Source organism: Chrysemys picta, chromosome 19 (assembly GCF_011386835.1).
Source record: "Chrysemys picta bellii isolate R12L10 chromosome 19, ASM1138683v2, whole genome shotgun sequence".
NCBI classification, from domain to species: Eukaryota; Metazoa; Chordata; order Testudines; family Emydidae; genus Chrysemys; species Chrysemys picta.
The window spans coordinates 326,593-349,809 of NC_088809.1; the positions used below are offsets into that span (position 1 = coordinate 326,593).

The 23,217-nt window shown below is 40.4% G+C and overlaps 1 protein-coding gene and 1 long non-coding RNA gene across 2 annotated transcripts in view; one reads left to right on the forward strand and one right to left on the reverse strand.

The window, feature by feature from the left end:
• The window catches only part of MYO1C (myosin IC), a 123,389-nt gene extending 110,476 nt beyond the window's left edge, over positions 1 to 12,913 (reverse strand). The window contains exon 1 of the mRNA XM_065573399.1: positions 12,678 to 12,913. Within this exon, the coding sequence (XP_065429471.1) occupies positions 12,678 to 12,752 (75 nt within the window). The 5' untranslated portion in view covers positions 12,753 to 12,913. The remainder of the gene's footprint in view (positions 1 to 12,677) is intronic.
• A 5,547-nt stretch (positions 12,914 to 18,460) lies between these two features.
• Positions 18,461 to 23,217, forward strand: part of LOC135976627 (uncharacterized) — a 41,032-nt gene continuing 36,275 nt past the window's right edge. The window contains exon 1 of the long non-coding RNA XR_010593957.1: positions 18,461 to 18,604. This is a non-coding gene — a long non-coding RNA (uncharacterized LOC135976627). The remainder of the gene's footprint in view (positions 18,605 to 23,217) is intronic.

Here is a 23,217-nt window from a genome sequence, read left to right on the forward strand (position 1 = left end):
AATCACTGGTACATTCTATATGGTCTAACAAGCTAGTTAATCTGGTTTTATATCTGATTTGCGTCACTGGAAAGTGGGAAACAGTGTACATATGAATCTGACCCTTCTTAAAGTTAAAGTTTAATTTCTGGAGCATGAGATGAACAAACAAATTACCAACCAGGAGCCGCTGCTCCCAGACCCCTCCTCCCCCCGTTTTAGCAATTTAACCCATCCCACTCAAAGCCAAAAAGAGAAGCCAGAAATACTGATCTCCAACATTCCACTGTTGTCTAGCAATTAATTATGGAACTTACTTGCAAATGATGCATTGTATCCCCTTCTAGCAGCTGGTGCAGAGAGAGAATAACTGACCGCTACTGTTATCAGCTAACAGGGATTACTCTTAGAACAAGTGGTAGCAGTATATGCAGAGAATCTGAAGAGCCCAGAGGTTCAAACTCTGCTACAGCCCTATGCAAAAGATAAGTTTGCAGTTGTATGTGCTGGAATTTGGGATTGTGGTTGAGGTTTTGTTGGTTTTTTTTTTTTTTTTTTTTTTGCTGCTTTTATTTTAGATCTAGATAATTCCAAAAAAAAACCACAAACCCACTGAATTTTAATAACATTAACTTGCAAAGTCAAACACTCTAATGCAAGAAAATGTCAGAATTAAGATTGTCAATGCAACCTTAATTCTATCTCCTTGTGTGTATACATTATGATACAATCTGCTTCAATTAGTGCACAACATGGACAGTAAGTGATGTAGGATCATTCAGTGGGTGAAGGTATCAGATGTGAGACTCCTGTTCAAGGATGTGTAGTGAATTAGGTAGGGGATGAAAAGAGAAAACATACATGTAAATTTTAAACATAAATGCTCTTGCACATAAATTTCTGGACTGGGACCCAGAAGAATTGGCTCTATTGCCATGCCTTTATGAAGGCACAGACTTTATGAAAGTAGGCAAGCTGCTTAAACCCAAATTTTAAAAAGTGTCCACTAACTACGTAAATTCTTCTGTGTGTCCAACTTTAGATACCTATGCCTGATTTTTAGAAGCACTGAACACTCATCGCTCCAATTTAAGTCAATCAACGGGAACTGTGGGTGCTCAGCATCTCCGAAAAAAAATCAGGATCTACAAGTTGGGAGCACTCCCACATTAGTGCACACTTGAAAATTTGCCTGTAATTTTTCTGTTTCAGTTCCTTCAAGTGGTGTTGTGAAGATTAATTAATTAGTGATTGTGAGGCACACTTACTAGGATGAGTGGCATAGAAAAGCTGGTGAAGAAATGTAAAAAATCTTATTCAGTGCAGGGTTTGGGTGATGTGCAGTAAATACAAGATGGGACCACATACTGAATAAGGGTAAAAGAAATTATTGAAGAGCTGCCTCGTTCAGTGAGAACTTCCCATTCTTTGCATTGAATGGGGCAATGGTCCTTTGGAAAAGATCACAGAATCACAGAAGAATCATAGAAGATGAGGGTTGGAAGAGACCTCAGAAAGTCATCTAGTCCAACCCCCTTGTTATCTAATTAAAGTATGACCATGCAAAGCATTGTTGCTACCACTGTTATATAACAACAAATCTTATACAACGTGTTATGTATGTCCAAAAGGGGTTAAGCATCCTTCAACCATTAGAGAGATGATAGAACAGTATGTAAATGGTAATTAAAGCCATTCTATGGTAAATAGGCTAGAACTTTGAAATGCAAACCTATATTGTTAGAAACTAGAGGTAATGCTAATTGTATGTGTGTACTCATATCTTGTTTAATGCTAGCCATGTAAACAGACAGTTCCTATCTGTCACTATAGCTATTGATTCAGAGATAAAAAGGACATATTAACATTTAGATGAACGTTTAAACATAGTAACATCACTGTGTTCCTCTTTTTGAAATGTACAGCGAATCACCTGAGAATCATGAAAAATGGGCAAGTACCTTATGTTAATCTGTGTAGATAATTACAGAACCTCCCCCACTTACGCAAGAGCAAGCGTTCCATTCCATTCCATTCTTAGAGAACTCCACACTAGCAGCTCCCTACCACCCCCCCCAACATTCCACATAGCATAATGGGCCACATCCTTACTCCACACCGGGCGTGGGGGGGTGGGGGCGAAGGGACAACAACGACAGCAAGAAAAAACACAGCTTCTCATACACCACGTATGGTTCTCACAGGTCAGTGTATGTGTAGGTACACAGGACTATATTTACACACTGAAATGGACAGAAGTGTTTTCTGCCTTTCCAATTTCAAAGTCTCATTCCATGAAGTTATGCTTAAAGTTTGTATTGCATTGCAGAAAAACAATATACAAAAAAACGGGCACTGATTTTGGCACTCAAATTACTATTTTTGGAGAATAAAATTACCTTGATTAGTTCACAACACACACTGCAGAATGCATAGCCATACTCAAAGTACACAGGATATGTAAATGTACAGTGCCACACAATTCCTAGCAGGACCCAAAGCACCAGGTCTAGAGAACAGTCCAGCACAGAATAGTACCATTGCTGACCGCTAAAGCGCTCTATCAAAGCCTCTGTCAATCACAAGATTTCATGTTGAGCTCTTCTAGTGGCTATTGTGTCAAACTCAGCAGAGAGCCACTCCACCTCTGCATTCTACCATGGCAGTAACTTCCCCCCTTTTGCCTCACATATATTATGCAGGACCCAACAGTCAGCTATAACCATGGGGATACTGTTCTTACTGAAATCCAATCTAATGAATAACCACTGCCAACACCCCTTCAATCTACCAAAAGCATAAGGATTTCTGGGAGACACTAGGGGGATGGTGGCTGCACAGTTTACAGCTCTCTTCCCAACCTTCTAAAATCCATCAGCAGCTGAATCACTTTTTCTCCATCTCATTTTCATCAGATATTATTCTACAACTATTTTCTTTTAGTTTAATACCATTACAGATGTTTCTCAATCTCCAGACTTTCTACAAAATCCTAAAAAGCAGAAGCTATTGGAAAGTCGTCTTGCAGGGAGAGGCTGCCCCTTTGAGACTAGATGAAATTATGGAATGGCTAAAATTAATCTCAAGTGAACAAATTACCTTGAGAAGAATATCTGAAGATATAACAAATCAAAAGTATTACCAGTACACATCAAGTTAATTTGCAAGGCTTGGCATCAAGACTAGACGAAGCTGAGAACAGAGTCTCCTCACAGTGCATATTATGAATATAAACAGGAAAGGACTATTCAACCCTGAAAAAAAAAGGTTAATGATCTTGAGGGAAGATCAAGGAGAAACAATCAGAGAATTGTGGGTCTCCCAGAGGGACTGGAAAAAGGAAGGTCTGTGGAATTTTGATGCACCATGCTGCTAGTGCTTTTGTTTCTGCACCCAGATCAGAACTTAGACATTGAAAGAGCCCATCACTCACTTGCACCAAATCTCCTCACCATAATTATAATATTAACAAAATATAATACTAAGGAACTCATTCTTTAAAAAGCCCATGAACTAAAAAATCTAACATGGAAAGGACATAGGCTGATGATTTTCCTGGTTATACCAAGGATGTGGTGGAAAAGAGGGCTAAATTCAACAGATCAAGAGCGTTAGCCAAAAGGTAAGGTTTGGACTATTTCATTTTCTTCCCTGCTACTTTCAAAAGTTAAAAAGGAAGGCAAGATACTTAGTTTTATGACATCAAATGATGATGAAAGATATCTGATCTCTCTACAGCAAAAGACTCTACAAAAGAAACTGACATGAGGAATTGGAATAACCTTACCAGATCAGTCACTACAGTGCTGGAATTCAGTTCTCAGTCTAGCAACAAACTGTACAAGGCAAACCCACCACTTTCTCCCCTTCCTTCCCCACTTTTAACTTGTTCAGCTTCCCTAGTTTCAGTAGCAGAGAGAGCGAGCTAGGGAGCAAGTGGGTGAGGAGAAAGCTCATCTCTGATTGACCCTCTTGATCCTCCATCAGACTCAGGGAGCAGCTCTTGCTGATGCTGTTAGCAGGCTGGAGTGTTACACTATTGACACACCTGCCTTGCCTCCACCTACCCTCTCCCTGCCCCCTCATGATTCCAGTGCAGACGGGACACATACACCTTTGAGTCTGAGATCCTAACTCCAAGCAAACCACTTCACCAGACTTGGGAACTTTTTACACCTGTGTATCAACATTTTCAACAGAGAAGTGTGATTTTGTGTTCTGAGGCATTCTTCCTCATTTTTTGCCACTGTTTTTTTTTTTTTTTAATCATCCCATTCATCATGGCTTGGCAACTTTCTAATTGCACAAAACTGAACACCCTTGCCCTGCCCCTTCCATCTCCACCCCTTCTCTGAGGCCCCGCCCCCACTCCCTCCAGCCCCCTCCCTCCTAGGGTTGGCAACTTTCTAATCGGACAAAACCAAACACCCTAGCTCTTCCCCTTCCCCGAGGCACTGCTCACTGTATTCCCCCTCCCTCAGTGGCTCGCTCTCTCCCACCCTCACTGGGCGGGGGCATGGGAGGGGGTGAGGGCTCTGGATGAGGGGTTTGGGATGCAGGAAGGGGCTCCAGGGGTGGGGCCAAGGGATTTGGAATGTGGGAGGGGGTTGCGGGTTGAGGCAGGGGGAGAGGGTGCGGGCTCTAGGGTGGGTCTGGGGATGAGGGGTTTGGGGTGCAGGAGGGAAGCTCTGCACCTATGCCTAGGGGCCACAGGGAAATACCGGTCACTTCCGGGAGCTGTGCAGAGCCAGGGCAGGCAGGGAGCCTGCCTTAGTGCCGTGTGCCACAGACCGGTGCTGACTGGAGCCGCTGGGGTCCCTTTTCGACTAGGTGTTCCGGTCAAAAACCAGACCCTTGGCAACCCAACCTTCATCCCTGATGATTTCAGTTTGTTTCATCCCCATCTGATTTCCTAGATTCTGGGTTTATAGTAAATCTGGAAATATTCAATCCATTTGCCTTAAAATGCACACTTATAAGAGATACCAGATCTAAACAATGTAATCAATATTTAAGTTTAATGATTAATCTTTTAAATTTTCCAACTGTAACAAAAAATCTATCCCAGAATAATTATAATTGCTGGTTATGATTCACCAAATTACTGAGAATGTGTTAGTATAAGATTGTTAGGGTTTTTTTCAATAATATTAGTTAAGGTGCTTTTCTTTACTTTTTATTTTTGTTAAATGAGTTGAAATAAATGTTATGTTGATTTACCTTGCTGCTGTAAAACTATTGGGCAATGGCGTTCATACTATAATTGAGCGTGGAGAAGGCTCTAGGGGGCAAAGTTTAGGCAGAAATGTTCTGCCAATGAACCCTTATCTGCAAATGACCCATTTATGTTAAAGTTATTTAAACAATTTGTATAACTCTCTTATATATCCACTATAGACTTGTTCTTAAGTTTAGACTCTAGTCTTCTTCCCCCTTTTTTGTTGTTGTTGTGAACAGTGCAGAAACTATGCCCTCCCTTGATATCAGTGTATTTCTTCTTTATAAAATTAGAAGGAATCTGTTATAGTCCAAATGAGTGTTTTGGGGGTTAGGGAAAGTGAGTGGTGAGCCCACCCCCTTGTAAACCACCTGGACATAGGTGCTATTTCTGTTTGGATAAGAGTTACATATTTTTTCTAAGTATTTTTAAGGTCAGTTTTGACCATTTCATTTCTTCTTCTTCTATTCGTTTCCCACATTATAGCTATCTTTTACCTTTGCTGGTCTGCCTTAACCTTTCCCTTTTCCTTTCCCCCAGGGGCAGTGAGGAGGAACCTAGATATACCATTCCTAGATCTGGAACAAACAATGACACTATTCAGCCACCTGATAAAGAGATATAGCCACTTCTTATGACTAATATTATAAATTGTGTTTCCTGGAATATCTAAGGGATGAATCACATGATAAAGAAAAAAAGAATGATCACCCATCTAAAAAACACTGGAAGCAGATATCTTCCTACTGGAAAGTGACCTTAATGACTTGGAGGCAGAGAAATTTAGGGGGGTCTGAATGGGGAAAAGGGCATTTAACAATTTCTCCTCTGCAGCCAAACGTGTAGTAATGTTTCACAAAAGACTCAATTTACAAATTCTAGATATAAATAAAGAGGAGGAAGGTAGATTTTTGCTGGTGAAGGCTAAGATCCGAAGAAGTGGGCTGTAGTCCACGAAAGCTTATGCTCTAATAAATTTGTTAGTCTCTAAGGTGCCACAAGTACTCCTGTTCTTCTTTTTGCTAAGATCTCTGACTCTGTATCCCTGATTAATATATATGGACCCAATAAAGATGACCCAATTTTTTTTTCAAAATTAATGAATATCCCACTAGAATCAATTATCGTATCAGGAGATTATAATGAGGTGTTGGACCCCTTTTTAGACAAGTCATGCCAACCCCAGCATACAAAAGCACATGCTAGAAACATTATAAAAGACTCTGTGGAAGAATTAGGGTTACAAATGTATGGCAGTTGCAGAACTCTATAATGAAGGATTTTACTTTTTTCCCCTCCCCAGATTCCACATATAGATTTCTTCCTGATTTCTATGGATCTGGTGGATTCAGTACTTAATAATGAAATCAGGTCTATCAATCTCTGATAGTACACCAGCAATATGAGAATTTTTCCCTCCTGAGACACACTGCTAACCAATGGAAACAAATTTAGCCAGTACACTGAACTGTTCCTTGAACTTCCATTTAAGATTAATCCAACAGAAAGTCATATGGAGGATGCATTGTATCCCTCTCCAACTGTTCAAAACAGGTCCAACTAGTCAGACAAATGTTGACACTGTGATTCAGCAGGTGCAAACTTAATGCATATGCTCTGGGAATGCTCTTATACCCATATATTTTGGCCATAACTTAACTGCAAAGTTCATTTTTTCCTATCAAAAGCAATTGTATTACAAGCTAAACATGTACTTTTAAATCTAATGGATGTTAATTGGAATAAATCTGAAAAAAATGTGCTATGCAGAGTCCTGGTTCATGACTGGGGCTTCTAGATACTACAATAAGGCAAGTAAATAACAGTCCTGCCCGAAGAGCTTCCAGCTGTAGACGAAAAGTGACAGACAAAAGGTTAAAGGATACTGTCAAATGTACAATTTTATATACACATACACACAGACATTTAAAATTATTTAAAATAAAGGTGCCAACTATCCTGATCTACCCCCAAAGTCATCATTAATCAGCTGATTTATTAAGTACTGTGGCAGAGTGAGTCTTGAGGAAGAATATGTAGGAGGAAAAGGTTTGGGCTTATGTGTTCCATGCATATGAGTAGCTTGGAAGAGAGCACAGAGAATTTTGAGAGACCCAGATAGCACTGTGCTGTGCCACACGTCAGAGGCGACATCACTGCATCCCACCCTGTGTCAAAAATAGCATTATGCTCCCCATGTCCTGACCTCACTATACCACATGCTGGAGGCAGCATCAACTACTTGTGCACACCATGCAGGATTAAATCCTTCACTCTAACAGAAGTGGCACCTTGTTGGACCTTCTTTTAAAAGGGTAAATAGACATTCTCTTTTAAAATTTGTAAACAAACCATGGGTTGAAAATTAGTTCAGATCTTGGCAGGTAAATTTTCATCTATTTTGTTATAAAACTATTTATTTTGCCATTTAAAGGTCTTAGTGATTTAGGATCTCTAGTCTAAAGGCTTTCCTTTTCCCTTCTAGCTAAATACATAGCTTTAGTTCAAAAGGATCTGTATTTCTTCCTTAAAAACAGTAGGAATTGTTTATGATGTAGACTAGCGTGAAGATCTGGTTCCAACCCTGAAAGGCAAGTTTTAATCTGCAATTCCATGTGTTAAAAAAAAAAAAAAAAAAAGCCTCTTTCTCAATTGTTGGCGCACACAAATTTCCACACTTTAGGGTCAGGTGATGACAATTTCTGTGTGTGGCTCCCTGGTTCTCATCTCGTCCCTTTTTATTCATTCCTAGTTTGCCCTATGGTTCTCCTCCAAGGTTGATTTTAGTTGCGTATCTCCAGGCTAAAAGAACAGGAGTACTTGTGGCACCTTAGAGACTAACAAATTTATTAGAGCATAAGCTTTCGTGGACTACAGCCCACTTCTTCGGATCTCCAGGCTGCCATTCAAGGAAAGGCCACTTAAATTTTTCATTACTTGCCATTTCTCCCTTCAATATGGAATCTTGTTTTATAGGGATGGGGAATGAAGGGACATAAGACACGGAACTACATAAGAGTAATTGTTTGTTGTATTCATCCTACTCCCATTCCCTAATATATTATTTATATTTGTATTATCATAGGACTAGGAGCTCTAGTCATGGTCCAGGACCCCATTTTGCTTGCTAGGCACTTTCTACACATGCATCTCATTCTTGTGATTTCAGTCTTTTTTTTTTGAACGACTGAGGAGAAAGAGATAGAGCCTTACAACATACTTCCTGTGAGTGGAAATCTTTTTTGCTTTTGTTTCTTTGTAGATGGAGCTATAAATGTGTTGTCACAAATCTTGTTTTGTATGATGAAGAAACAGAACAATGACAAATAAATGGATTAGTATGTATTTTTTTTTATTACTTAAGACTAAGGACAGGTTCTTCATAGCACACTAAATCCCTCTTCTCTTACCTCACAATGAGAGCATGTTCCCCATAACATCCACACCTGTATTCCCAAACAATGAGAACAGATTCCCAATCCATAATGAAGGCAGATTCTGACACCCCAAACCACAGTCTTCGTGATTCTCTCAATCCCTGTTCTTTAAAACCAAGAACAGATTTTCCAGAATGCTTTCAAATGCTGAATACCCTTGTAAGAGTGTGTTCTCCAAAAAAACTCTTATACCACAAAAACAGAAATCATATTTTCACCAGCTTTCAGATCATGAATCTCCTACATATTTCTACATTGATTATTTCATCTCTAACTAAAAGAATTCAAGGCAAGCAAAATAATGTAGACAAGAAAACCAAGACAACAAAACTGGGTACTTACATGATCAGCTTTGTTTACATGTAGGACCTACCACACCACATATTTGTGTTTTCTTTTGTGATTTTTTTAAATGCTTATGTATATTTTGTAATGGTGAAAGTGTTAGACAACCATAAAGAGTAACCACAGAACCAGTACAGTGCTGGTCCAAGTTGATCCAGACTGTCTGCCAATAGGCCTCATCCTTATTATGGAAGGACCTCCACCTCTCTTACTGAGAAGCAAGTTCAGTCACCATGACAACAGAATCTTTTGCCACTGCCAGCAAGAATGACAACCAACCAGCCATCAGATTGTGAGACAGGGTGTAAAGGCCCTACCTGGTTACTAGCAAGCAATGAGTTAACTCCAGCTCAGCTTCACTTTCTTCATGTACAGGTACTAGAGGAAAGGTAAGGAGGCAGTGCTGACTGCAGGCCAATGAAGAGGCTACAAGAAACTCTATAGACCTATCAACTCTATTCACCATGAAAGGATGCAGGCTGCTAGTGAAGCTAAACACTGTGAGAACCATTTTATTTCCACAACCGTTAAGCATAGTCACACTAACAAGTCTGGGTTTTGTAGAAAAGAATAGCATGTCCACTCACAGCACCCCCTTCAGCCGTTGATGTACAAGACTGCCGAGGCACCTGTTCTATAGTTCCTGGCACAAAAGTTTCTCCAGAACAGGTGCTGTTCTCAAGTTAGCAAATTATTGTTTTATGCAGTTTTAATGAATATTTTAAACTTTTTTTAAATAGCTGAACTAACAGCTTTTCTTTTTCTCTTACTTAATTGGCCTCTTAGAGTTGGTAAGACAACTCCCACCTTTTCATGCTCTCTGTATGTGTGTGTGTGTATATATATATGTTCCATTCTATGCATCCGAAGAAGTGGGCTGTAGCCCACGAAAGCTTATGCTCAAATAAATTGGTTAGTCTCTAAGGTGCCACAAGTACTCCTGAGCTTTTCTTTTGTATCCTCTCCCAAGATGTAGGTACCTATCATTCAGGGGAAGGCCTGAGTGAACATTTCTCTTTGGGAGAGACCATCCAGTCCAGCCAACGTCCTCTGCTGCCACACGGATGGTAATGCAACTTGCAGGCCATTTAAAAGGAGGATGGGAAAGACTAATGGTGTCTGCAGCATGACGTTCTGGCAAGCCAGAGGGATAGGATTTCTTATGGGGGTCAGAGAAGTTTTACTTAATGAATGTTTGTGCAATCTGTAAGGCAGTTATGCTCACCAGTTTTCATATGGAAGTTTTAAATTGCTTAGTAAAATGGTAGTGAAAGGAAACTGGAGTAACAGACTATGCTTGCTTCAGCATGCAATTGCTTAGCACAAAGCACTTGTGCAATCAGTATTGCAGAGATATTTAATAACTGCAACACCAATCACAGAAATTTAGAGTAAAATCAAGGCCTGGGTAAAATAAAGTTTGATTACTACACGTAGGGAAATGGAAAATTTTTACTTATTGCTGCATACAGAGCCGTATTAAGACAGAGGGAGGGATAGCTCAGTGGTTTGAGCATTGGCCTGCTAAACCCAGGGTTATGAGTTCAATCCTTGAGGGGGCCACTTAGGGATCTGGGGCAAAATCAGTACTTGGTCCTGCTAGTGAAGGCAGGGGGCTGGACTCGATGACCTTTCAAGGTCCCTTCCAGGTCTAGGAGATGGGATATCTCCATTAATTAAGAAAGGATGATCCAGCAATTAGGGCATTAGCCTGAGATATGGGAGACAGGTTCCGTTCCCTGCTCTACCAAAGGCTTCCTGTGTTACCTTGGCAAGTCATGTAGCCTCTTTGTGCTAGAATTTCATCTCTGTAAAATGGGGATAACAGTATAGAATCATAGAAGATTAGGGTTGGAAGAGACGTCAGGAGGTCATCTAGTCCAACCCCCTGTTCAAAGCAGGACCAACCCCAACTAAATCATCCCAGTCAGAACTTTGTGAAGCTAAGCCTTAAAAACCTCTAAGGATGGAGATTCCACCACCTCCCCAGGTAACCCATTCCAGTGTTTCACGACCCTCCTAGTGAAATAGTTTTTCCTAATATCCAACCTAGTCCTCCCCAACTGCAACTTGAGACCATTGCTTCTTGTTCTGCCATCTGCCACCACTGAGAACAGCCTAGCTCCATCTTCTTTGGTAGTTCCCTACCTCACAGGGTTGCTAAAATCTTTAATGTATTTATTCTCATAAGGCACTCAGATACTATGGTAATAGGAGCCATATAAGCACCTAAAATAGACAGACAGGGACATATGTACATAGCTGTGTTTAGGTATGAAATTATTTGGCTTAAATTACTATAGAAATAATTAAAATCATTCACAATCGTGTTCTGAGTAGCTCTAACATGTACAAACAAAAAGTAATACAGAAATGTGAAGGAGTGAAATGTTAATTTCTTTTAGAAGCAAGATTTATTCACTTGAAAGAAAAACACCCTATAACTTAGTTGCAGTGTATTCTTAATCCAGCAGAACTGACAACTGCAATTTCCTACTCAGGGCATACCTTGACAGTAAAGGAAAAACAAAAATTTGTTACTTGACCTTCAGAAATCAAGATAAAAATATGCTGTAGGCTTTAACCTTCCTGAACTGCCCATTTTATTTTAGGTCCTTTCTGTGAAATTTACACAGATATTAGAAAACTGAATACTTTGAATACAGTCTAAATACAACACAGATGTTCTGTTCACATGGAAGCCTGAAGAGTGAGAGAGAGAATATATTTTGTAGCTTTTTTAAAAACAATGCACAGTGGTGCTCTCGGGAACATTTAACTCTACTTGTGTGTTGAGCTATAGGTAAAAACCCACCCAGTGACTCTCCATTAGCAATGCACATATACACAGGATTCTAAACATAATTCAATAAAGTGGTCATGAAGTAACTAGATCGGAAACCCAGTTCTCCAAGATGCTGACAATTTTCATCTTATTTTTCTTGATACATTGTTCTACCTCTATCAGGAGATAGCTGTGTTAGTCTGTATCCAAAAAAACAACAAGGAGTCCGGTGGCACCTTAAAGACTAACAGATTTATTTGGGCATAAGCTTTCTTGGGTAAAAGTGAGTTTTTTTACCCACGAAAGATTTATTTGGGATAAGCTTTCATGGGTAAAAAACCTCACTTTTACCCAAGAAAGCTTATGCCCAAATAAATCTGTTAGTCTTTAAGGTGCCACCGGTCTCCTTGTTGTTTGTGTGTTCTACCTCTATTTTCCACTCTTTAGTATTTACTAATTTTTTAAATAAGTTTCTGACATGAATCCAGCGGCAAGATGACCAATGAATATCTAAGAGGCTGGACAGTATTCTTTTTAAAACTGGTTTTCTTCCCTTCAGTTATTTTATAAATCCTTTCCCAAATTCTAATGCACCAACTCAGTGCTCCTGGGCCATACCAATTACAAATCATGCTAAGTGTGGTGAACTCATACAACACTGTTTTGAACACTTCTGCCATTTCCTTAATTCTCAATCACAGACTCTTCTTTTATACTGCTGCCGAGTTTAAAAATTTCTATTTAAAAGATGGTCACAATCATTCTAATTAGGAGTCTTTGCAGTAGCCTCATTAGCCTTCTCACATTAACTTTTCTCCTGAACTCAGAACAATGGTGACTAGATTGCTCATTTTGAAAATAACTAACTCCAAAGCAAGAAGTGAAAAGAGAACAATAAGAAACACAGGCTTACAGTCTTGCACTCTCCATTCTGACTGACCACACGGATGATTTCTCCTGTGGGAATGTACTCAATTTGCAGTTCCATCTTTCCAGAACTAAGTTAGTAGATTTCTCTGTCTTTTAGAGGAAGGTGCTGACATCAAGGAACAGCAACAGTATTCTATGAAACAACGGACTGAGTAGGTTCTTTGGTCCTACTGTGAGCGGAAGAGCTGAATCCTTGTATTTACACTAAATGTAGGTGTGAGCTCAAACTACAATTAAGTTCAAGCACTAGTTTCCACTAAATTCTGGATGGTTACAGTGAGTCAAGACAGTTCCAGGAATCATTAATTTATGTCCTTGCTTGTTGCTGTTAACTCTAGACGTTCCATTTCAGACCCAGAGGACATAGAAAAGTCAGGTTGCTATGGCTGGAATTTGACAGTTATTGGCATAAAAGTACTGTACAGAAGACTTTGTAAGCACTGCCCTGAGATTTTATGCAGGAAAGATTCTCTGTGTTGGACTGTGAGATATTGGATTTAAAGAGATGGTGCAACAGAAAATACCAACTATTCCCACTGTAACTCCAGGAAGTCCTTCAAATTACTATAGAACTAAATTGTTATTAAGTTCTTCATTGTTAACTAGTTCTGACAAAATCAAACATAGCAGTCACCATTATAAAAAAAAAAAAAAAAAAAAAAAAAAGTTACCTCAAAGCATTTGTTACTCTAAGTACAAGGTAAAACTGTTGGCAACCACCAGATACACCTTTGAGGCATCTATCAGTGTTGCATCTGGCTGTACTTTACTCTCTATTTTGGGGATAATGTTTAGAAACACTGCAAATGACCCCTCACCTTCAAAGCCTCTAAACAGATATCCTGAACAGACCAAAGAATACCAACCAATAGGCTAAACGCTGGACATTTCAAAACCTGCTGTTGGTAGCTGTATCGATTCTCAGTAGCCATATTTGAGCCCAGACACTTGTTTCCAGAGGAAGGTAATTCCAGATGAGGAGGATTGCTAGTGAGAATACTTGACTCCTAAAACATTTATAAATATATAGCACCTTAAATGTCACCCACAAATCATAGAATCATAGAATCATAGATTATAGGACTGGAAGGGACCTCGAGAGGTCATCGAGTCCAGTCCCCTGCCCGCATGGCAGGACCAAATACTGTCTAGACCATCCCTGATAGACATTTATCTAACCTACTCTTAAATATCTCCAGAGACGGAGATTCCACAACCTCCCTAGGCAATTTATTCCAGTGTTTAACCACCCTGACAGTTAGGAACTTTTTCCTAATGTCCAACCTAGACCTCCCTTGCTGCAGTTTAAACCCATTGTTTCTGGTTCTATCCTTAGAGGCTAAGGTGAACAAGTTCTCTCCCTCCTCCTCATGACACCCTTTTAGATACCTGTAAACTGCTATCATGTCCCCTCTCAGTCTTCTCTTCTCCAAACTAAACAAACCCAGTTCTTTCAGCCTTCCTTCATAGGTCATGTTCTCAAGACCTTTAATCATTCTTGTTGCTCTTCTTTGGACCCTTTCCAATTTCTCCACATCTTTTTTAAAATGTGGCGCCCAGAACTGGACACAATACTCCAGCTGAGGCCTAACCAGAGCAGAGTAGAGCGGAAGAATGACTTCTCGTGTCTTGCTCACAACACACCTGTTAATGCATCCCAGAATCATGTTTGCTTTTTTTGCAACAGCATCACACTGTTGACTCATATTTAGCTTGTGGTCCACTATAACCCCTAGATCCCTTTCTGCCGTACTCCTTCCTAGACAATCTTTTCCCATTCTGTATGTGTGAAATTGATTTTTCCTTCCTAAGTGGAGCACTTTGCATTTGTCTTTGTTAAACTTCATCCTGTTTAACTCAGACCATTTCTCCAATTTGTCCAGATCATTTTGAATTATGACCCTGTCCTCCAAAGTAGTTGCAATCCCTCCCAGTTTGGTATCATCCGCAAACTTAATAAGCGTACTTTCTATGCCAATATCTAAGTCGTTGATGAAGATATTGAACAGAGCCGGTCCCAAAACAGACCCCTGCGGAACCCCACTCGTTACGCCTTTCCAGCAGGATTGGGAACCATTAATAACAACTCTCTGAGTACGGTTATCCAGCCAGTTATGCACCCACCTTATAGTAGCCCCATCTAATTTGTATTTGCCTAGTTTATCGATAAGAATATCATGCGAGACCGTATCAAATGCCTTACTAAAGTCTAGGTATACCACATCCACCGCTTCACCCTTATCCACAAGGCTCGTTATTCTATCAAAGAAAGCTATCAGATTGGTTTGACATGATTTGTTCTTCACAAATCCATGCTGGCTGTTCCCTATCACCTTACCACCTTCCAAGTGTTTGCAGATGATTTCCTTAATTACTTGCTCCATTATCTTCCCTGGCACAGAAGTTAAACTAACTGGTCTGTAGTTACCTGGGTTGTTTTTATTTCCCTTTTTATAGATGGGCACTATATTTGCCCTTTTCCAGTCTTCTGGAATCTCTCCCGTCTCCCATGACTTTCCAAAGATAATAGCTAGAGGCTCAGATACCTCCTCTATTAGCTCCTTGAGTATTCTAGGATGCATTTCATCAGGCCCGGGTGACTTGCAGGCATCTAACTTTTCTAAGTGATTTTTAACTTGTTCTTTTTTTATTTTATCCGCTAAACCTACCCCCTTCCCATTAGCATTCACTATGTTAGGCATTGCTTCAGACTTCTCGGTGAAGACCGAAACAAAGAAGTCATTAAGCATCTCTGCCATTTCCAAGTTTCCTGTTACTGTTTCTCCCTCTTCACTAAGCAGTGGGCCTACCCTGTCTTTGGTCTTTCTCTTGCTTCTAATGTATTGATAAAAAGTCTTCTTGTTTCCTTTTATTCCTGTAGCTAGTTTGAGCTCATTTTGGGCCTTTGCCTTTCTAATCTTGCCCCTGCATTCCTGTGTTGTTTGCCTATATTCCTCCTTTGTAATCTGTCCTAGTTTCCATTTTTTATATGACTCCTTTTTATTTTTTAGATCGTGCAAGATCTCATGGTTAAGCCAAGGTGGTCTTTTGCCACATTTTCTATCTTTCTTAACCAGCGGAATAGCTTGCTTTTGGGCCCTTAATAGTGTCCCTTTGAAAAACTGCCAACTCTCCTCAGTTGTTTTTCTCCTCAGTCTTGATTCCCATGGGACCTTACCTATCAGCTCTCTGAGCTTCCCAAAATCTGCCTTCCTGAAATCCATTGTCTCTATTTTGCTGTTCTCCCTTCTACCCTTCGTTAGAATTGCAAACTCTATGATTTCATGATCACTTTCACCCAGGCTGCCTTCTACTTTCACATTCTCAATGAGTTCCTCCCTATTTGTTAAAATCAAGTGTAGAACAGCTTCCCCCCTAGTAGCTTTTTCAACCTTCTGAAATAAAAAGTTGTCTCCAATGCAGTCCAAGAATTTGTTGGATAGTCTGTGCCCCGCTGTGTTATTTTCCCAACATATATCCGGATAGTTGAAGTCCCCCATCACCACCAAATCTTGGGCTTTGGATGATTTTGTTAGTTGCTTGAAAAAAGCCTCATCCACTTCTTCCCCCTGGTTAGGTGGCCTGTAGTAGACTCCTAGCATGACATCTCCCTTGTTTTTTGCCCCTTTAAGCCTAACCCAGAGACTCTCAACACTTCCGCCTCCTATGAAAGGATTAACAAGAAAAGAATGGCACAGATGATCATTCCATTGCAGGTCTGAGAACAAATAGTTTGTTGCTTGCATTGATATTTCTTGCCCTTGGAATTATTATTCTACCCTTAGGTATTATGTGACAGGAAAGATTGTTCTAGGCCAAGAGGCATTTCCCTGGTCATGCATTTTTCATTCTACCTTCAAGGTTGATTCAAAGGCTAGAAATCATTGGTTCCTTTTCCAGAGCTATTTCCTGGGATAAAAATCATTGCTTCATCATTTCTCCAGCTGGGAACTGTCCTATTCCCACAACCATAAAGCAGTGTCTAATCTAGCCTTCCTATCTATGTACTTAAGTATTCATATCTTTGTATGTGAAATCTAATGTGTTTCTCAGATCTTCTTCAAAGGAATAATTTCAATTATATGCATAAAACTTCTGGATCTCAGTAGCAAACAAGAAAGGGTAAACAGAAAAACAGAAGAGGAAAGTGAAAAAGCTAGAAGAAGAGGACAGAGAATAAGTAAATACAAATAGGCAAGAGAAGAGACTCATAAAAAAGGTAAAATGTCAAAAAGAGGAGAAAGGGGAGGCCATGCATTAGACCTTAAAGGAGAAGCCAAGGTTGTAGCAAAGCAATTGTTTACTACACTGAAGTCCTCACCACTACTTGTGTGGGATTGACATAGTCAGATGCATGAACTATTGTAGCCATGTCAGTCCCAGGATATTAAAGAGTCAAGGTGGATGAGGTAATATCTTTCATTGGACCAACTTCTGTTGGTGAGAGAAACAAGCTGTTGAGCTTACATAGAGAGTGTAATCAATCACAAATAGTCAGATGAAGACAGTCAATTTTCAGGTCAGAGGCATAGCTGGCAATTAAAATTATCTTAAATTTTTATTCTTGTGGAATATGTCTCTTTCTTCCTGAAATTTCCTTGTGGCTTCATATTTTTATTCTTCCGGCATCTCCCTCCGTTTCCTTCCCCTCTTTGCTTCTCTCCCGTTTTTATCTCCATGTCTAAGATTTCCTCTATGACTTCAACGTTTTCCTCCAGTAGCATATAAGCTAGAGAGAGGAGCCAAGTTTCCCTAAACCAGTTTTCCTGCTTTTTCCTCTGTTTTCTGGTTTGATTATATACATTACCTGACATTTAGTTGTAGTAGACCTTGTGGTAGAAAGAAAGCAGGACTCTGTTACAATCAATGTACATGGGATTTTTTGTTTGTTTGTTTTAAACTGAGGCTTCTGGACAGACAAAATCTACAGAGTTCTCCCTGGCAAACTAGCTTTTACTGTAACTAAACACTGCCTGTGTTATCAGACAGGATATCCCTAAGCATTGGGTTGGACAAAGCAGTTATTGAAAGACTGGGGACAACTCTACAGTACTCTGTACTACATTCTGATTTCTAAGGTTTGGACCTTTCCCCGAAATGGCAAGGTCCAAGAATGTGGAGGGAGAGGGAAGATTAACTATATCTAAATAACTAGCCTCAATTACTTCCTTTAAATCCTACTTTCCACAGAACACAATGGACATCATTCTTCTCCAAGAGAGATATCTGGAGAGAATGAGAAGTTGAGGAATCAGAAACAAGAACATAAAGTAGTACTCTATGTTAACACATAGAGTGTGAGCTACAAATCTGTTAAAAGCAATGTAATCACTCACTGACGAGTTCTTCTGTGACCTTCATATACTGTTATTCTGAAAACAATTGCCTCATTTCATTCACAGTAAGGTAGAAAATCTGCCATCGCCAGGGTACAAGAGGATGATTTGAAATATTCCTGGTAGTCATGCAGTTCTCTGTCTCCAAAAAAGCCACCAGAGTAATTTCTCCCTCAACAAAAACATAATAATTCAAGCTTTCTTGAACTGGCCCTTCCACTGCAGCATATTAATTAAGGGCAGGTTCATCTGAGTGTCACTGCTGCAGGAGCAGAGAAGGAAATAATGGTGGTGCAGACAATAGCCCTTATCAGAGTGTATTTTTAGGATATAGAAAACACACAATACAGCTCAGAAATATTTCCTGTTTACACACAGCTGTACTATCTATGTCCAGAGATACATTGTTTTTCCTGAAGTCAGCTGAGAATTAGAAATTTCCTATGTGGATGCTAAATAAGGATAAGCTTGCTAAAGTTCCTTGGTAAACATCCTTCCTATTTTAATAGAAAACAAAAAGTGTACACTGACAATGCTGACCCATGAAGAGCTGCCCACCTTATGGACAGAAGTAGTAAGTGGCAATTTACATTTAATACGCAATAAATTAATTTACTTTAAAATATATGTCAAGATACAACTGCTTCTTTGCAGGGAGAAGACAAAATATTCTTACCTCTTAAATCAGTGGCTCTCAACCTTTCCAGACTACTGTACAGCTTTCAGGAGTCTGATTTGTCTTGCAAACCCCCAAGTTTCACCTCACTTAAAAACTACTTGCTTACAAAATCAGGCATAATATACAAAAGTGTCACAGCACGCTATTACTGAAAAATTGCTTACTTTCTCATTTTTACCATATTATAAATTAATTGAAATATAACTATTGTACTTACATTTCAGTGTATATTATATAGAACAGTATAAACAAGTAATTGTCTGTATTAAATTTTAGTTTGTACTGACTTCGCTAGTGCTTTCTGTGTAGCCTGTTGTAAAACTAGGCAAATATCTAGAGGAGTTGATGTACCCCCGGAAGACCTCTGCGTAAGAGAACTGTTTTTATAACAATTTGGTTTAACTTTGCGATTTCAGACAGTGGTTCTCAACGTGGGGTACATGTATAGAATACATTTATTCTAAGGTTAATTCAACAACTTAAATGGCTTAAGCATTTTTACAAAGAACATGCCAAGAAACATAGCTGGAGTCAAAAATCTCAAGTATTTAATGAATGAAAGGGAATTGTGGTAAAGTGCTTTGGGCAAGGATCTAAGTAACCAAACCCTCCCTCCTCCTACTCTTTCTCCTCTGAACAGAACTGCATCTGACTCTTCTCTCCTTCACCCCTCCATGTTACTGTCATCTACCATCCATGCAACTCCTCCATCAGTCGTCCTCTCTGATTTTGACTCCTGGCTCTCTCTCTTCTTCTCATCAATCTCCCATGCTCATCTTTGGTGATTTCAGCTTCCATGTTTATGATCCATCGGATGCCTTAGCTGCACATTTCCTCACCCTAACCTGTTCATTAGACCTGCAGCCTGGTTCAACTCTCCCACTCACAAAGTTCACTCAACTTGGTTTTCACCAAGCACTGCTCTGTCTCTAATCTCTGTATTGTTGAGTTTCCCCTCTCTGATTACCTGGTCTCTTTCAATATCACCCATCAACTACCCCCAAAAAACACTCTGACTTTTTGTGACTTCCACTCCATCGGTGTTGATGATGTCTCATCTGCTCTCAGCCCTCTCCTCCTATCTTCCATTGATATGGTTGTTGATTCTGTCCATGCTTCACTCTCCTTCACCCTTAATTCTTTTCCTCCTTTCCCCCATTGCAATTTCTGCCCTGCCAACACGCAGCTCAACCCCAACATCCACTTCCCCCACTCCTGCTCTCTCATTGCAGAACCTTTCTAGCAGAGATCCCATTATCAGGTTGACTTCCTGCACTACAAATACATTCTGACATCTTCCTAGCTGAACAATTTCACTCTCACAATCCCAGCACCTTTTCACCACTTTTGACTCACTCCTCAAACCTTCCCCCACTCCTCCCTTCATTTGTCTCTCCACATAGGATCTTGACAATTTTTTCCAAGAGAAAATTGACAATACACAACATTGACCTCCCTCCTCTCAGCTCCCCTCCCTTTCTCTCCTTCTCCCATCACAGATGCAGAAGTTTTTTGCGAGCTTTCCTCTTCTTGCTGACCCCTTCCCAAACCATCTCCTGATCTGCCTCATGCCCAGTCTGATCCCCTCCCTAACTGCACTTAATCTCCCTGCTCTCCTTTTGCTCTTTCCCCTTACAATACAAACATGTTTTAGGCCAGGGGTAGGCAACCTGCGGCACGCAAGCTGATTTTCAGTGGCACTCACACTGTCCTGGCCACCGGTCCGGGGGGCTCTGCATTTTAATTTGATTTTAAATGAAGCGTCTTAAACATTTTAAAAACCTTATTTACTTTACATACAACAATAGCTTAGCTATATATTATAGACTTATAGAAAGAGACCTAAAAACATTAAAATGTGTTACTGGCACACGAAACCTTAAATTAGAATCAATAAATGAAGACTCGACACACCACTTCTGAAAGGTTGCCGACCCGTTTTAGGCTTTGTCTACACCATATAGCTTTTAGCGACATGGCTGCATCGCCACATCTGCTAAAAGTTGTGCAGTGTAGCCACTCTTTGTCGGCTCTCCTGCTGACAAAGCACTGTTCACACTGGCACTTATCGCCACAAAACTTTTGTCTTTCCGGGGGGGAGGGAGGAGGAAGGGGTTTAACACCTCTGAAAGACAAAAGTTGTGTCATTCAATTGCCAGAGTAGGCATAGCTTAAGTCTCTCCCAGCTTTAAAAAATAAAATAAGATAAAAAATAAACCACACCCTTGACCCAGCTTGCCTCTCCCAACCAACTTCCTCTTTTCACTTCTAAGATCATTTAAGGTGTTGTTTACAATCACTGTCTGGAGTGTTTCTCTCCTCCAATTACATGCTAGACCCTCAGGCTTCCTCCCTTTGTACTCCACTGAAGCCACTCTTGCCAAAGTCTTTAATTACCTCTTTCTAGCAAAACTCAGAAATAGTATACCATCCTCCCCACAACCTGTCAGTCATCTTCCACACTGCTGCCCATGCTCCTCTTCTGGAAATCTTGTCTCCCTTGGCCTCCATTACTGGGTCCTTTTCTGATTCTTCTCCTACCTTTCTAATCACTTCTTCAGCACGTACTTCAGAGGATCCTCCTCACCGGCCCCTCCAGCTTTCTATGGCGGTTCCACAGAGCTCTGTCCTTTATCTCTGGGTTCTCACATCCACAAACACAAATTCAGCTATCAACTCTATGCTTACCACTCACAAATCTATTTCTCTACTCCAGACTTCTCTTTTCCTGTCCAAACTGAAATCTCAGTCTGTCTCTGACATCTCCTTGTGGATATGCCATCAGCTCAAATTCAAGAAGGCTAAAACAGAACTCCTAATTTTAGCCTCCTCTCCAGCCACCCAAGTTCTCTCCGTTATTTCTTTTCTTAACCATCATTCTGCCCGTAACCTGGGCATCATCTTCAACTTGGACCCCTCTATAGCTCCTCACATTGAGGCTACATCTAAATCTTGCAAATTCTTTCTGAAGAACATCTCTAAGATATGGTCTTTCCTATCCATCAAAACAGCTAAAACTCATCAGCTCATGTCTTGATTTTCCCTCTGGGGCACCTGGCACTGGCCACTGTCGGAAGACAGGATACTGGGCTAGATGGACTTTTGGTCTGACCCAATAGGGTCATTCTTATATTCTTATGATTACTGCAACATCCTTCTCTCTGGCCTTGACAAATGCAATCTTGCCCTGCTCATATCCATTCTGAAGACTGCTGTAAAGATAATTTTCCTAGCCTATCACATTGACCATATCGCCCTTTGAAACCCTTTCTTTGAAACACTTCACTGGCTCCCCCTTCTCTACCACATCATACAAAAGCTTCTTGTCTTCACTTTTAAAGCCTTCACACCTATCCTTATCCTTCCTATCATCTTTCATTCTTTATCAAAATGTTGACTCCCTCCTCTGAGCAGCCCATGAGGCCAGCCTCCATCACCCACTTGTTAAATTTTCAAACAAGCACATTCGTGCTTTCTCCCAGGCTACCCCTCACACTTGGGAGAAGCTCCCTGTAAAAAACCTCAAAGCCACCTCATTATCCTCCTTCAAATCCCTCCTTTACCATGAGAGCTACAAGAAACTTGACAATGGCTAAGCTGGTGGTGCCACTGAGACCGCAGCCTATTGTGCTGATCAATACAGTTTCATTGTATTCCTGTGACAATCTGTGGAATATCTGTACTATTTATAAAATTGTGTGAGATTATAAACTCTTTGTATTTTAGCAAGCTGCAAACTCAATTTTGAATCTGAGGGTTAGTTACCTTTTCTGTTGGCTCTTTACCCCCCCCACTGAACTGAAATTTCAAAGGGTAGTGAAACCAGGCTGACAACAGAGGTTCACTAACTTGGGATAGTCCTCTACTCAAATCCACACATCCTACACAAAGCATTGGCTCCCAACCAGGGAGAGGTCACCTAGCAATGAAGTCACCAATAAGGGTCTGGGATCACATGACGAGGCTGATCCACTCAACAAAAGGACTGAAAGGTTATAAAAGGACCCACAGGGGAAAACTAGGAGAGCCACACAGGAAGTTTGGACAAGAGGAGGGAAGGGGACAGCCTGGACAAGGTCAGAATAGGCAAGTTGGGGAGAGGAGGGGTGAAGCTCCACATTTCAGGACACAAATCACACAGTGCAACAGAAGGATACTGGGTGGCCCCAAAAGACCATGACTCCAGCCGAAAGAATGCTTCAGAGTGGTGAGGAAACTGAGGCAGGAAATATCTATAGGGTTTATTATTTTTTTATAGATTGGTGTATTTCTCATGCTATTAAAGAGAAAGAAATGGTCATTTAGAATTGTGCGTGAAGTCTGTGTTGATCAGTGTTTACACCAATCACATGCCCTCTTGAAGAGATAAATCAGAAGGCACACGCATTTAGGTGAATTCTGGTGTTTAAGCAACATGGAGAGTCTGAAGGGGTCAGCACTGGTAACAGGGACAAGGCAGTTCGACCATGGAAGTATCAGCCCTCAAGACAGGATGCTAGGCAGAGTGC